General features: G+C 37.6%; 1 protein-coding gene across 15 annotated transcripts in view; it reads left to right on the top strand.

The window, feature by feature from the left end:
• Window positions 1-13,752, top strand: part of ANK3 (ankyrin 3) — a 677,335-nt gene that overhangs the window by 413,363 nt on the left and 250,220 nt on the right. Inside the window, exon 1 of one of the 15 annotated variants that reach the window (XM_032252636.1) lies at window positions 1,748-1,986. The exons of the other annotated variants lie outside the window; for them this stretch is intronic. Coding sequence (XP_032108527.1) covers window positions 1,951-1,986 — 36 coding nt within the window. The 5' untranslated portion in view covers window positions 1,748-1,950. Of the gene's footprint in view, window positions 1-1,747; window positions 1,987-13,752 lie in introns of those variants that run through there. 15 annotated transcript variants of the gene reach the window in all.

Raw genomic sequence — 13,752 nt, 5'->3', positions numbered from 1 at the left:
GCTTTACAACATAGCTATGAGAACTAAAATAATATATGTAAAGAAATAAATGTAGTGTCTTGCATGTTTGATAAATGTTAATACTATAATAACTGATATAATGTAATAATAAATAGCTGTATAAATAGATCATTATGTCGACTCATATAAAATTGCTGTATTCACCTGGCTTTAACCTATAAAAATGGCAATTTCATATGGTCCAACATAACATTTAGTATAAAATCCTCCCCGTCTATATTATTATGACATTATTGTCAATATTAAAGCCTATATACCCACTTCCTTCTTTTTTTTTTTTTTTTTTTTAAGAAAAAGAATTAAAATACCTATACCCACTTCCTATACCCACTTCCTAAACACACACTTAGGATTCCCCCTTCCCTGCTCTATTTATCTCCATAGAATTTATTGCTTGGAATGTATTCAACAAGTTATTTGTTATTTTTATGGTTTATTTTCTGTCTGCCCACACCTGCTCGTGTGTATAAGTGTCACAAAAATAGGGATTTTCTCAATTTTCTTCCTTGTTCCCCCCCACCCCACACTGTACCCCAGTGCCTAGAAAAATGTCTGGCACTTCGAAGGCTCTGTATAAATTGTGCGTTTAATGAATAGACTTACACACTGGTCCTCCTGAAGTTTAATTGAGTCTACCATGGTCATGTTCCTTCAAGCCTTAAAGGTTTAAGAGAAGTATTGATTAGAACAGTTCTAAATAAAATATAAATGCAGGTTGTTACAATGATGGGTTCTTTAGGGCTGTGATTCTTGTGTGAAAACAGTAAAAAGTTGCCTGAAGTTTTGCATATTTGAAAAGCAAGATTTTATTAGTTGAAAAAAGCTAAGTAAAAAATATTAATCTGGACCCGGTGCGGTGGCTCATGCCTGTAATCTCAGCAGTTTGGGAGACCAAGGAGGGCAGACCATTTGAGCTCAGAAGTTTGAGACCAGCCTGGCCAACATGGTGAAACCTCGTCCTTACTAAAATTACAAAAATTAGCTGGGTGTGGTGGTAGGAACTTGTAGTCCCAGCTACTCGGGAGGCTAAGGCTGGAGAATCACCTGAACCAGGGAGGTGGAGGTTGCAGTGAGCAGAGAGCCTGCCATTGCACTCCACCCTCGGTGACAGAGTGATACTCTGTCTCAAAAAAAAATTATCAATGAGTTGTTTGGGTTTTTTCCTCTCCTCCTGGTTACACACATGAGTTTGTTGTAGTGCTGTATTTTTATAAAGATGATCATCAGCTGCGTTTGCCCTTTGATAAAAGGAAATTGGTTTAGTAAAGTAACTCTCCTTGGCAGTAAAGTATTCTCTCAGAACGTGTATGTGTATGTGTGTGTGTGTGTGTGTGTGTGTGTGTGTGTGTGAGTGTGTATATCACTGTAGAGGTACATGTATACACAGACATATATTCATTAGAAAAGCTAATATAGGGAGGGGAATTAACAGTTTAAAAAGCCCAATCGTAAAAGTCAAGCCTGACTGGATTCCAGAAAGACGGAGGAGAAAAGGGTGGTATTGTCTTCAGAAGGAATGTCGGAGTGGCGTGCCTACAGAGGAAAGTGCTGATAAGCAGAATAACAAAAGCTGGTCTCATGAGTGATTCCAAGCAGCCAAAAAGCCAGGGTACAATCCCCAGCTGATTGCCCTGCTATTCTCGGTATTCCACATACCATGACTAAATACACGGAGCCAATATGGTAAGTCGTGGGGAATTCTGGGCGGCACTGCGATGTTTGTAAGGGCCCAGGCAGATTCTGTACTCTTGTCTGCCCCGCCCACCCCCCATTTAAATACTCTAGTTAGTTGCTTCTGACCAGCTCCTACCTCCTTCCTAGGAGGTGGGGAAAACCTTTACATTTCCGAAGGCAGATATTTTTAGATGTGATGCTCTGTCCAAAGTGTTAACTAATTGAGTTATCAGGTTTCCTACTTGACCACAGAGAATGGCAGTGGAAGAGGGAGAGAGCTTCCCAGAACAAGTAAGCATTTGCAGCTTCTAAATGAAATGTGCCTTCCTTATAGACGTTTTGTTTTGCCCTGAATTGTTGTGCCTTTTAAAAAATGTTTGTTGCTGGGTGGGAAGAAAATTGACCTGTTTGCACCATGGATCACTTGAGTTCAATATGTGTAGGACAATGGACTGTCCTTTCTGTTTTGTTCCGACCCGGACTCTAGGTATGTTTTGCCTGTGATGTAATTTGGAGTGAGTTCAGCTGAGGCCTGCCTTAGGAGGATGCATAATAAAATACAAAAAGACGGGTGATTAAAAGTGCAGGAAGGGCCTGATAAATCCAAGAGTGTAAAACTGTTTAAATGGTTGCACTTTTCTCAAGAGAAATCTGAGAGCTTGAAAATTCAGCTTTTTCTGATGTATTAATTACAAGGAGCAATATGGAATTTTACAGTTGGGGGAGAAAACATAGAATTGAATAAAATTCATTTTTGAAACTCATAAATGGTAGATGAAGGATATAATTAGGAGTTGGAAAATGTAATTTTATTTCTATCTTAATATAATTGCACATAGATACAAATAAGTCATCTTGTTTAATAATTTTAAAGAATTGGTATAGTAAGCCATCTCCCCCCTTAAAGGATACTATGTAGATAAAGGGGGTAAATATTTGCTTTATGTTTGTGAAGTTTTGAAGTTGTTTCTGAGGGATTTACCTAATACTATGTAGATCATGGTATAGTTGAAAATTTTCATTTAATCTCATTTCTACCTGTATCCTTTCATCTAACTGTGTGATGTTACACAGTTAACATCAGCGTATCCAATTCTGAGAACAACTTAAATCCCTGAATATTCTGTTTAAACATTTAGTGAAATGGTCATAATGACTGGAACGAGACATCATAAAAATCAGGACATTGTTGCTTGTTTTAACATCAGGTGGACAGGCATGCTAATGTTTTAAGAAACAGCTGTCATTTCACAGTGTTACAAAAGGCAATTTGGAAAACTCTCTTACAATTTTTATCTTTATTTTAAATGGATTCAGTTCTCATCTTTGTACTCTTCAAGACAGAATAATTTTTGCAAAAAAGATTAACTTTTCGTGACCTTTATGGAATGTGGCAATATTGCAGATGTACAATTATGAAGTTTCAATCTGAGTGAGATTTTGTAAATATTCTGTGTGTCTCAGAGAAAGAATTTTTAGGGTAAATTTTGAGATTCATAGTAAAGCTATAAGATTGTTCATGAATTCCAGACATCAATGCCAATTGTAATTTACTAGTAGTGTAAGCATATTGGCAAGTGATTCCTAAAAATCATGTTTTATCACTCTAAAAATAATCAACTTACCCAGCCAAAACTTTTAAACTGTACTGTTAAATTTTGATGTCTATTCTGTTCCATCAGTTGTGAAAACTTTACGTGTGCATAATCCTAAATTACATACACAGCTTTGAGAAATACTCATTGCTGGGAAGGGTTTGAGCAATAAGTCTTGCTGTAACAAGTCTTAAAGAATGTACCTGAAGAGTTCTGGCCTTTTTTTAATTAATAAGTTTAAGAAGTCTGAGGTCCAAAAGAAAAGCCCAAATAAAAGTAGACCAGCTTGTTTCTGCCTCCTGTCAGAATATATCAACTAAATGATGAAAGCATCTGATCTCAGCCCATATGTGCAGTGTTTTCTGTTTTGGTGGGCATGCTGTTTGAAAAACATGTAATAAAATGACAGACTGAATTTGAAATTATCATGCCCTAAGCAGTAACTCTGGAAGGGTACTGACCCGATACAAATCATATAGAAGTTCCATCACAATAGTGTAGCATACTATTGCTGTACTGGGTTTTGCTGGAAAATGAGTAAGAATTATTCCTCTTCTGCCTTCATCTCTGACTTGAGTGGAAGACTGAACACTTTATCTGCATGAGCCGAACTATGGATAAGATCCTTGCAAAGAGGGTATAGTAGATAATTGCATTTTCATGAATGAGCATTAATACCTTCTGCTGCTTCTGTTTGGCTTGGGGTTTTTACAGTATTTAGAGATTTTCTATATGGAAGAACTGGAACTAGTTTTGACATAAATGACTGATGAAGAGTTAACCTTAAAGTTTAACTCTTCAATAATGCTCATGAAAAAAAAAAAAAAACAAAACTAGACTCTAATATTGAACAAAGCCCAAATGTAATCCAATTTTCATGTGCATTTTAGAGGTAGCTAATAAGAAGATCCTCCAATAGCAACTAATGTGCATTAATTTTAAATCCTATAAAGTTACGCTATAATGCCAAATAGAAAATTTTCAAACTCAGTTGTTTCCTATTATATATATTTTTCAGTGATTGATCCACTAATAAATACATATTTAACTCTTGAAGGAAACCCTCATTTTATTGTTGATTTTCACTTAAGAAAATTGGGGGCAAGTAGGATATTTTGTATAGTCATAATCAAAAAAGAAAAGGAATCACAAAACTTGTCTTTTTGTTGCTGAGACTATTATAGCATTTGTTTTGAAATGGAAACTTTTAGTTATATAATAAGTATAATATTTACCAACTAAATATGTTCTGTGTGACAATATAAGGATGCTACCTCAGGTCAGTTATAAATTTGGATGATAATTAAGTTTATCTTTAAGACCAAAGAGAATTTACAATATAATGTGGCGTCTTTGAACAGTCATTCTCTTTTTAATGTTAAGACATTTTTAGTCACAAAGTAAATATATGTCTGCCAACTCTATCCTAAAGCAAATGTTTATTTTTTAAGTGTTTTATCGTGGTCCTAAGAATATATTGCAAAACCTAGTAATAAAAATTTAACTGTGTCTTCTAATTAGACTACTGATAAATATATAATTAGATTATATTACAGAAATTTTAGTGTATTTTAGGGAAATATTAATAGTTACTAATAATTACTTGTTAAGCATAAGAACCTGTAAGGAATTTAATTATTTCATTTTAGGAGTCTCTTTTTATTTTTGTAAGTAAGATTTTTGTAAAAATATCTTTGTAAATATTCATGATAGCAAACATTTCCAGAGAATAATGTTGGGTAGTGAATGCCATTTTTTTCTTCAGGCAAGTGACAGTGAGTCATGGCAACCAGTTTGAAAATTGCTCTGCAAAATCTAGATATATTTCACTTAGGCTTGAATGATTATTTGATTATTTTCAATATCATTTTGATACATTGTAAATTTACATACTTCTGTAATTCAGTGATTTTTGTCATATTTTGAAATGCTTGCATCTGTAAGATAAGTTATATTTTGAATACTGCAGCCTTTTTTTTTTTTCCTTTGAGACACGGTCTCACTCCATTGCCCAGACTGGAGTGCAGTGGCACAATCACAGCTCACTGCAGCCTTGACCTCCCAGGTTCAAGCAATCCTCCCACCTCAGCCTCCTGAATAACTGGGATTGTAGGTGCACACCACCACACCCAGCTAATTTTTAAAGTATTTTTTGAAGAGACAGGGCCCCACTATGTTGCCCAAGCTGATCTCAGACTTCTAGGCTCAAGTGAGTCTCTCATCTCAGCCTCCAAAGTGCTGGGATTACAGGCGTGAGCCACTGCACCTGGCCCTACTGTAGACTTTTAAACCCAGACTGGGTCTTGCTCATTATTTGATCCCCAAATCCTGGAACATAATAGACATTCAATAAATATTTGTTTAATCATCTTTGACGGGTACAGCCTCTCATAATTGTGGCCTTCTATTCACCGCTTAGTCGTACAAGAGACTATTTTAAAATATTGAAATATTTTTAAAGGAACATGCTGTAGTTAACTTTCCATTTTAGTGACCAAAACTAGCTGTCATTTACCATCTAGAAGTTTCTTAGAATAGAGGATTTGTATCTGTAGTTGTGTTTGTGCAATAATGACAAGTTGTCCTTAAGGAATTCTCATGCTCTTTCTGGCAGCATCACTTGCAGTGCAATTTGTTGCTTATTTCTCACATGTCATATCCAAGGACCTTAAGTGGACATCCTATGGACAGTGTCATCCACTGGGGAAGCGTAGTAGTGTCCAAGTATTTGAAGTGTGTGTACAGAACCACTTGGAAAGACTATCTAGGAGAACTAAAGCAAGGTAGCAGAAAAGCAATGAATGGGTACTGATTAGAGTGATCCTGATCTGTTCTTTGCAAAAATAGCAACAGTATATTTATTTAGACTTCGTATTCCTGCTCAATCATGCCTTTTGCTTAAAGTATTCTCTTCAGAGGCGTTAGGCCTTAGTATCATGAGGTCAGTCAAGAACTCCTGGGTGTCCCTGAGACCCTTCTAGAATACCCTGAAGACTGGTATCCCTCACGTACCTCAACCAAAACAATACATACATTAAAGAGATTTGCAGACGCATAAAACCATACCAGTCATCTCACCTTTTTTGAGTGTGTATTTTGGAAAATACAGTTATGTTTCATAAGATGTGTATTTTAAGTTAGTATGTAAAAAGTTTGCCATTTTTTTAAATAAATTGATTACATTTTCAATTCTTAGCTTTATTTTCTAATGTGGTAAATATCAATAGCTATAATCCTCATAATCAAAAGCTCTTTGGGGCTCCTGAGTAATATTTAGCAGCATAAAGGTATCTTGAGTAATAAGTTTGAGAATCACTGCTGTAGACAGATCACAATACGAGTGTTGTCTGCTTTGTTTGTTTCCTTTACTTGCTGAAAGCACCAGGCAAATAAGGTCAAGTTCATGGGTTCAGTCCCTGTATGGCCAGCTATGTTCATTTGACTCTCATGGTTATAATTGTAGCCAAACAAACTGGAATATTAACTCAAAATAATTTTAAAGTGATAATAAATAAAGGATAACGTTAATTATGGACCAACTGTATGCCAGACCATTTCTAACTGCTTGGCATGTACTATCTCCTTTAATGTCAACAGCCCTCTGAGTTAAATTTTACTGCTAATCTCATTTTACAGATGAGGTAACTTGACTACAGTATGTTTAAGTATCTTGGCCAGTGTCACATCCTTTGTGAATTGCAGAGCCAGGTTGTGAACTTAGGTATCCTGGGTCCAGAGTCTGAACTCTGAAATCACTAAACTATATTGACTTGCCAATAAAAAGTTTAGATCTATCTGCAAACACTTAAAAAACACATATCACACAGCTCCTTAAATAGGAGTCTTTGCTCCTAGTAACCCTTGTACATTTCAGCTCTTAGACTGTAACATAACTGAAAGTCACCTTCCATATTATAACTAAATATTCCAATGGTTGCTTTAACTTTGGGATAAAGCCCACTCTTACTTGTTTCATTTGCATCATAAAAAATAACATCTTCCTTATTTTCTTTACTACGTGTTTCCCTTGCACTTCTAGAAAAATCTCTTGTATGTCTAATGTATGTGCTCTTTCTTTATTTGTCCTTTTGTTGTATTTAATGTAAAGCTGCTTAAGTCTTCCAATTCCAAATCTAGTCAAGGAAAAGTATAAATATCACTTACAGGTTGTTTAAGATCCCAAATCAGTCTATCTGTCTATCTGACTTCTCTAGTGAGCTAACCTTTTTTTAAAAAATATTTTTTATACATTCAAATAAGAACTTATATAGCTATATTTTCAGCAAGGCCTCCTAAAATCCTTCTGTTGATTACAGACTTAAGTAAAAATGAAAAATTTTCAGTGAAAAGAACAATAGCATTTGGGTGTATTTGTTTTTTAAAAACTCAGCATTAAGCCATCCTCCCTGCAAGTCCCCTAGCTCCCAAAAAAGGCAGACAGTTTCATTTACCACCAGTCCTAGCAAGGATCCAGCTGCACCAGCTGGTGCACAACATTTTAGGATGATAAATTCAAGAACTCACTAGCTAACGCCTCTTCTCCCTCTGGTGCCCTGGCCTCACCCTTCAATTCCTCTGGGCATTTAAACCTCGGGTCTGTAATGATCTGACCAGGAAGCTGAAGTCCACTGTATTATAATTTCCTAGCTGATTCGCACCACATTGAGTATATTTATACATGGCAAAAAATGGTTATGTTTGCAGTATGAAGCCTATCCACACTAAAAATTAAGCTATTTGTTTCTTGGTCTCAAAAAAAAAAAACAAAAAACACTGTTGAGAAAATGTTCATCTACTCAAATAAATACTTTCTCTTCTCTCTGCTACCGAGACCAATTTTAGCTTATCACTGTTTTCAGTTGCTATATATAAAATGTGAATATTTGCCTGGATTAAATATTTTAGGACTCATGCCAATACCTCCTACAAAATAAGGATCCTTAAGCATGAAGCCCTTAAATCCTTGTTCTGATTCATAACATTACCAAATAAATGGAAAAATCCCAAACAGTTAATGTGTTTTATATAATCTACCATGTTTAATGCCAGAAGTTACTGCTGTGTATTTCCTGAGTGGAACACACCAATGTCTTGGTATTATGAGGTACATCTCTAAGGGACTCAGCAGTTCGTGGTTGTTGTGGTTATTGTGCAGCCAAGCTGTGCAAAAATTTGGAATTTGTTTTATAAACAAGGATCTCCATGGACTCCAGATTTTAACTGCATTATACTATCTCGTTTCATTTTGCGTTTAGGAGACAAAGTTGCTGGTGATTTTTAGCCTTCGGGTCTAATTCATTCTTGTTCTTGTATTGTTAGGTAGTAGGAAGAATATTAAAGCCAGGGAACCCAGATTCTATTTTTAGCACTTTCTCTAACTAGTTAAGCAAATCACACCTCTCTTTGCTTCAGTTGTCTATCTATATGATAGAGATGATACCGTGATCTCTGCCTACCTCAAAATATAAGATGTATAGAACAGAATTATACATATTATTTTGTTCAATACAAAGCAAGTTGTTTATGAAGACTGAGAGTTAATCATTGCTGTATTGAATCTTTGCTTACCAGTTTACTAGTTCACGGCTATGAACCATGAGTTTATTTAGTAAATGTTGAGGTGAGTCGAGGGCATGTACGTAAACGACTAATGCTATCACAGGATGATAAACGACGGCGCGATGAGATTTATGCCCCTGGATCCCTCCAGCAGAGGGATGTTTAAAGCAGCCACTTTCTCTGGTGAACAAGGAAGAACAGATTTTGCATCAAGGATTTCCTAGGCAGCTTGGCTCACAGAAAAGCAAAAAAGAATTTCTTAACAGACATGTTCATGTGGGAAATAATTGAGACGGTTGAACTAGATGAAGCCAAGCAAAGAGAGAGGAGGGGGTGACCGACAGAAAGTTTAGGACCCCAGGGGCTCTATGTTTTTTGTTGTTGTTGTTGTTCAGCATGCGCCTTCTGCCAAACAAATGAAAAATACTCTAGGTCCTATGATTTGGGAAGGTTGTCATCCAGAACATTTATAGATTACAAACCAACCTTAACTGCTATTTTATTCAACTTTTGACTACTATCTTATTTTAACTCAATGGGGAAAATAATTTGTGAAATAAACATGATTATACTTTTCCAAAGGACTAAATCTTCTATATATGTTTTTTGCCTGTTTGTTTGCTTGAGATAGAGTCTCACTCTGCCGCCAGGCTGGAGTGCAGTGGTGTGATCTCGGCTCACTGCAACCTCCGCCTCCTGGGTTCAAGCGATTCTCCTGCCTCAGCCTCTCGAGTAGCTGGGATTACACGTGTGTGCTACCACGCCCAGCTAATTTTTATATTTTTAGTAGAGATGAGGTTTCACGATGCTGGCCAGGATGGTCTCGATCTCTTGACCTCATGATCCACCCACTCTGTCTGCCTCCCAAAGTGTTGGGATTACAGATGTGAGCCACTTCACCTGGTCTAATCTTCCTTATATTAACATTCTATTGGTGTGTATTAAGAAAGAAAAAAATTATCCAGGGCTGCTGCTGTATGTTCTGAATTGCTTAGCCCTGAGAATGCAATGGATAGACTTGGGTTTTTTTCTTTCCCAAAGCAATATATTACTATTTCTCTTGTGTTTCTTTGTCTTGAGAGCTAACCAGCAACAGGTTCAAACACAGCAGAGGTTTCAAACACGTCTGGTAATGAATATATGTGTAAAACATACTTTTCAGAAATGGTTTCTCCATCTGTAGCTTATTTATTTGAATCTTTAGATTTCAGAGTAACCAAAGCTAAATATTTTATTAATTTTAAGGTTGACCTGTCTGTTCCTGTTGTATAGCTTCACCCAAGTAAAGACAAACTCACTATCCTAAAATTTCCTAGTGGAATAAAGTTGAATAATTCATTTTAATTTTAAATTTGAAAAATATCTTGAGCTGAGCATGGTGGCTCACACTTGTAATCCCAACACTTAGGAGACCAAGATGAGTGGATTCCTTGGGCCCAGAAAGTCGAGAACAGTCTGGGCAACATGGCAAAATTCTGTCTCTACCGAAAAATACAAAAATTAGCCAGGCATGGTGGTATGCCTGTAGACCCAGCTACTAGAGAGACTGAGGTGGGGTATTGTTTGAGCCTGGGAGGTGGAGGATGCAGTGAGCTGAGATCATGCCACTGAACTCCAGCCTGAGTGATAAAGACTGTCTGGAAAAAAAAGAAGAAAAGAAAAGTAAGAAAGAGGAGACTGGGTGCAGTGGCTCACGCTTGTATCCCAGCACTTTGGGAGGCTGAGGCTGATAGATCATGAGATCAGGAGGTTGAGACCATCCTGGCTAATACGGTGAAATCCTGTATCTTCTAAAGATACAGAAAATTAGTCGGGCATGTTGGCACACACCTGTAGTTGCAGCTACTCGGGAGGCTGAGGCAGGAGAATCGCTTGAACCCGGGAGGCAGAGGTTGCAGTGAGCCAAGATGGTGCCACTGCAGTCCAGTCTGGGCAACAGAGTGAGACTCTGTCTCAAAAAAAAAAAAAAAAAAAAAAAAGGAAAGAAAAAAGAAAATCATCTTGGATAAAGGGCTATACCTCTTTTCACATCTTGGGTTGGGTACTTGGCCACAATAGAACTTTTATTAACACTGCTCCATCTTTGCTCATTTGGAAAATTAAACACTTAACCATTAGCAGTGGAAGTGTTTGCACATTGCAGAATACCATGGAGCTTTTAGGGCAGGGGGGATCTTGCTTGTTATCTAGTGAAATCATCCTTTCAGTTCCTTACATCGTTTATAGCATTCTGCCTAACACAGCATAGTGACTTTGTGTCTGCAGCACAGTAAGATACCTTGCAACTTCCAGAGTGTAAGGAAAATTAAAGTTTTGAGTCAAAATAGTTTGAAGTCAAAATAGTTGGCCACAGCCTGGTACAAATCAAGCCAAAATGTTACTATATTGACCTAATTAAGACACAAGTTCTCCTCTCCTGACACCTATGGTTTTATATTCTCTGAGAGACGAGTGAAACTGGCTCTTTAAGATCATTTTTTATATTATCAGAAAATTTGAGACAAATACAAATCCTGTTTTGCAGCTCAACATAATCAAGTTTATGTTGAGGAATATTGTAAATACCCACCGATCTACCACCAGCACCTGACATGTGTTTTTCCCCCATGGGAAAATTGTTTTTCTTCTCTGTATTTATTTTCATTGCTAATCAGTCTCCAAGAGGATTTTTAGGGGTCTGGATTCTGGGTGAGAAAAAATATCCCCCAGGGCCGGAATTCTGGATCCTCCTTTTGATGTAACCCAGATCATAGTAGACAGACTGGTTGAGGGCATGTTTTATCAGCATATGGCAAGGTAAATCTCTTGAAAACACTGCCTTTGCAAAAACAAAATCCTGCCAGCACTGTATTTTTTTTAACTGGTTCCCATTCCCCTCTATTTAGAGATAAAGATGGGAATGTTGTTTTGCCTTTCAGCATGAGAGTGGCCACTGTGCGCAGATACCCCAGTGTTTTTGATATGTGCACCAGCAGGGGCCTTTCTGGCACAGGTCCCAGTGTAAAGATGCTAACCATGCCTCACATGCGTTAGGGGACAGTGACCTCATTTTCAGGGATGAACTGAGGTTACTTACAAGCAAAATCCATGCAAAGGCAGCCTTGTAGCAACCAGAGGGCATCTGTGGAGGCAACCCCTTTTACTTCGGTTGGTTTTGATAGTGAGGATTGCAAATATAGATTGCCTTTAGAAATTTAGAAGCATTTTTTAATTGGTTAAGTAACCACCCCTCTCTGCCCCTCTTCTGGTTAATTTAAGGATGAGAAATGCTGGTCTATTTCCAATAACTAGATAGCAATCAAGTAGAAAAAAAGAATCAAAGCTTAATAATCAGGTTTTTCCTAACTAAAAGGGTTCAAGTTTTTTTTTAAGCTTTTACCATGAAAGAAAACATAAAATTCCCCTTTGTTTAAGATCTCCACACCCAAAACACATATTTGAAAAGAATGCATTTGCTGACATAGACCAATCTCTTAAAAAGAGAAATGCCAATCTCTTAATGATCCAAGGTTTTTACTGACCGGTGGCAGATTAGAGTATGAATGTCACAGTTGTTTTCGTTTGTGTAATTGGTTGCATTCTTTTGAAATTGGTGGGAAATTAGATCACTGTGCATGATATCTATAAAAATATCAGTGCACAATATCTTACTCTAAAATATCTGGCAACTGTGAGTGGTCACAATTGGATGGCCATGTCCCAGTGATTCAGCTCTAGTCTAGTAGGAAAAAAAAAATCCCTCTCATGTGCTTGGGCAGAGCCACAGCTGTGTGTCCCACGCCAAAGCCTTAAACACAGAAGAATGGCCCTTTCAAGTCATTAGACTTATTTTTTGTTGGAAGTTATCTTCTTTTAAATAGGCACACTTTAGATTTTGAAAAGTTCAAATCCTCTTTCTGATGGAGAATAATTTTCAAACTCTTGTTACTTTGTCCACCAAAAATTACCTCTCAGTGCTATCAAGCAAAGCCTCTCATCTTTATTTTCTGGCTGTACAAGTTTGCCTTTAAAAGGAGGGGGCATAAGGCTGGGCACTATGGCTCCCACCAGCACTTTGGGAGGCTGAGACAGGCAGATCACTTGAGCCCAGGAGTTTGAGACCAGCCTGGGCAACATGGTGAAACTCATGTCTACAAAAAATACAAAAATTAGCCAGGTGTGGTGGTGTGTACCTAAAGTCCCCACTATTTGGAAGGCTGAGATGGGAGGATCACCTGAGCCTGGGGAGGTCAAGGCTACAGCAAAGCCATGATAGTGCCACTGTACTCCGGCCTGGGCATGAGAGTGAGACCTTATCTCAAAAAAGAAGGAGGGAGGGAGAGAAGGGCAGAGGGAGGGGGGGAGAGAGAGAGAAAGAAAGAGGAGAGGAGAAGAGAAAAGAGGAGAAAAGATGAGAAGAGAAGAAGAAAGAAGGTTGCATAAGCCAGAAGCTGTGGATTGCTTGAGCCCAAGAGCTTGAATACAGCCTGGGCAGCAGAGCAAGACCCCATATGTATAAGAAAAAAGAAAAAAAAAAAACAGGGCATAGAAAAAAAGAGTCGGAGGAGGTAATTATGAAAGCCAAGAATTTAAAATCTGGCCATGAGATCCTGATCTTGTATGTGATATTAGAAGCCTGTCAGTATACCTTCAGAGTACCTCTCACATCACTCCTTTCTTGTCCATTCCACAGCTAGCTCCCCAGGTCTTCTTATCACATTATCACATACAACTGTATTTCACAATAACCTACTTCAGTGGCTTTCTCCTTTGGTGAAGGAGAACTTAATGTGCAGCCAAAGGAGATCGGTTTGAGCTGCGTGATCGAAATGTCCCATCTCAGACCCATGGAATCTGAATCCCTTGGCTGTGACGTATGTGTGTGTGTGTGTGTGTGTGTGTGTGTGTGTGTGTGTGTGTGTGT

Source organism: Sapajus apella, unplaced genomic scaffold (assembly GCF_009761245.1).
Source record: "Sapajus apella isolate SASKATOON/1434 unplaced genomic scaffold, GSC_monkey_1.0 scaffold78, whole genome shotgun sequence".
NCBI lineage: Eukaryota > Metazoa > Chordata > Mammalia > Primates > Cebidae > Sapajus > Sapajus apella.
The sequence above is the reverse complement of the archived record's forward strand: the minus strand, read 5'-3'. Positions and strand labels throughout refer to the sequence as shown.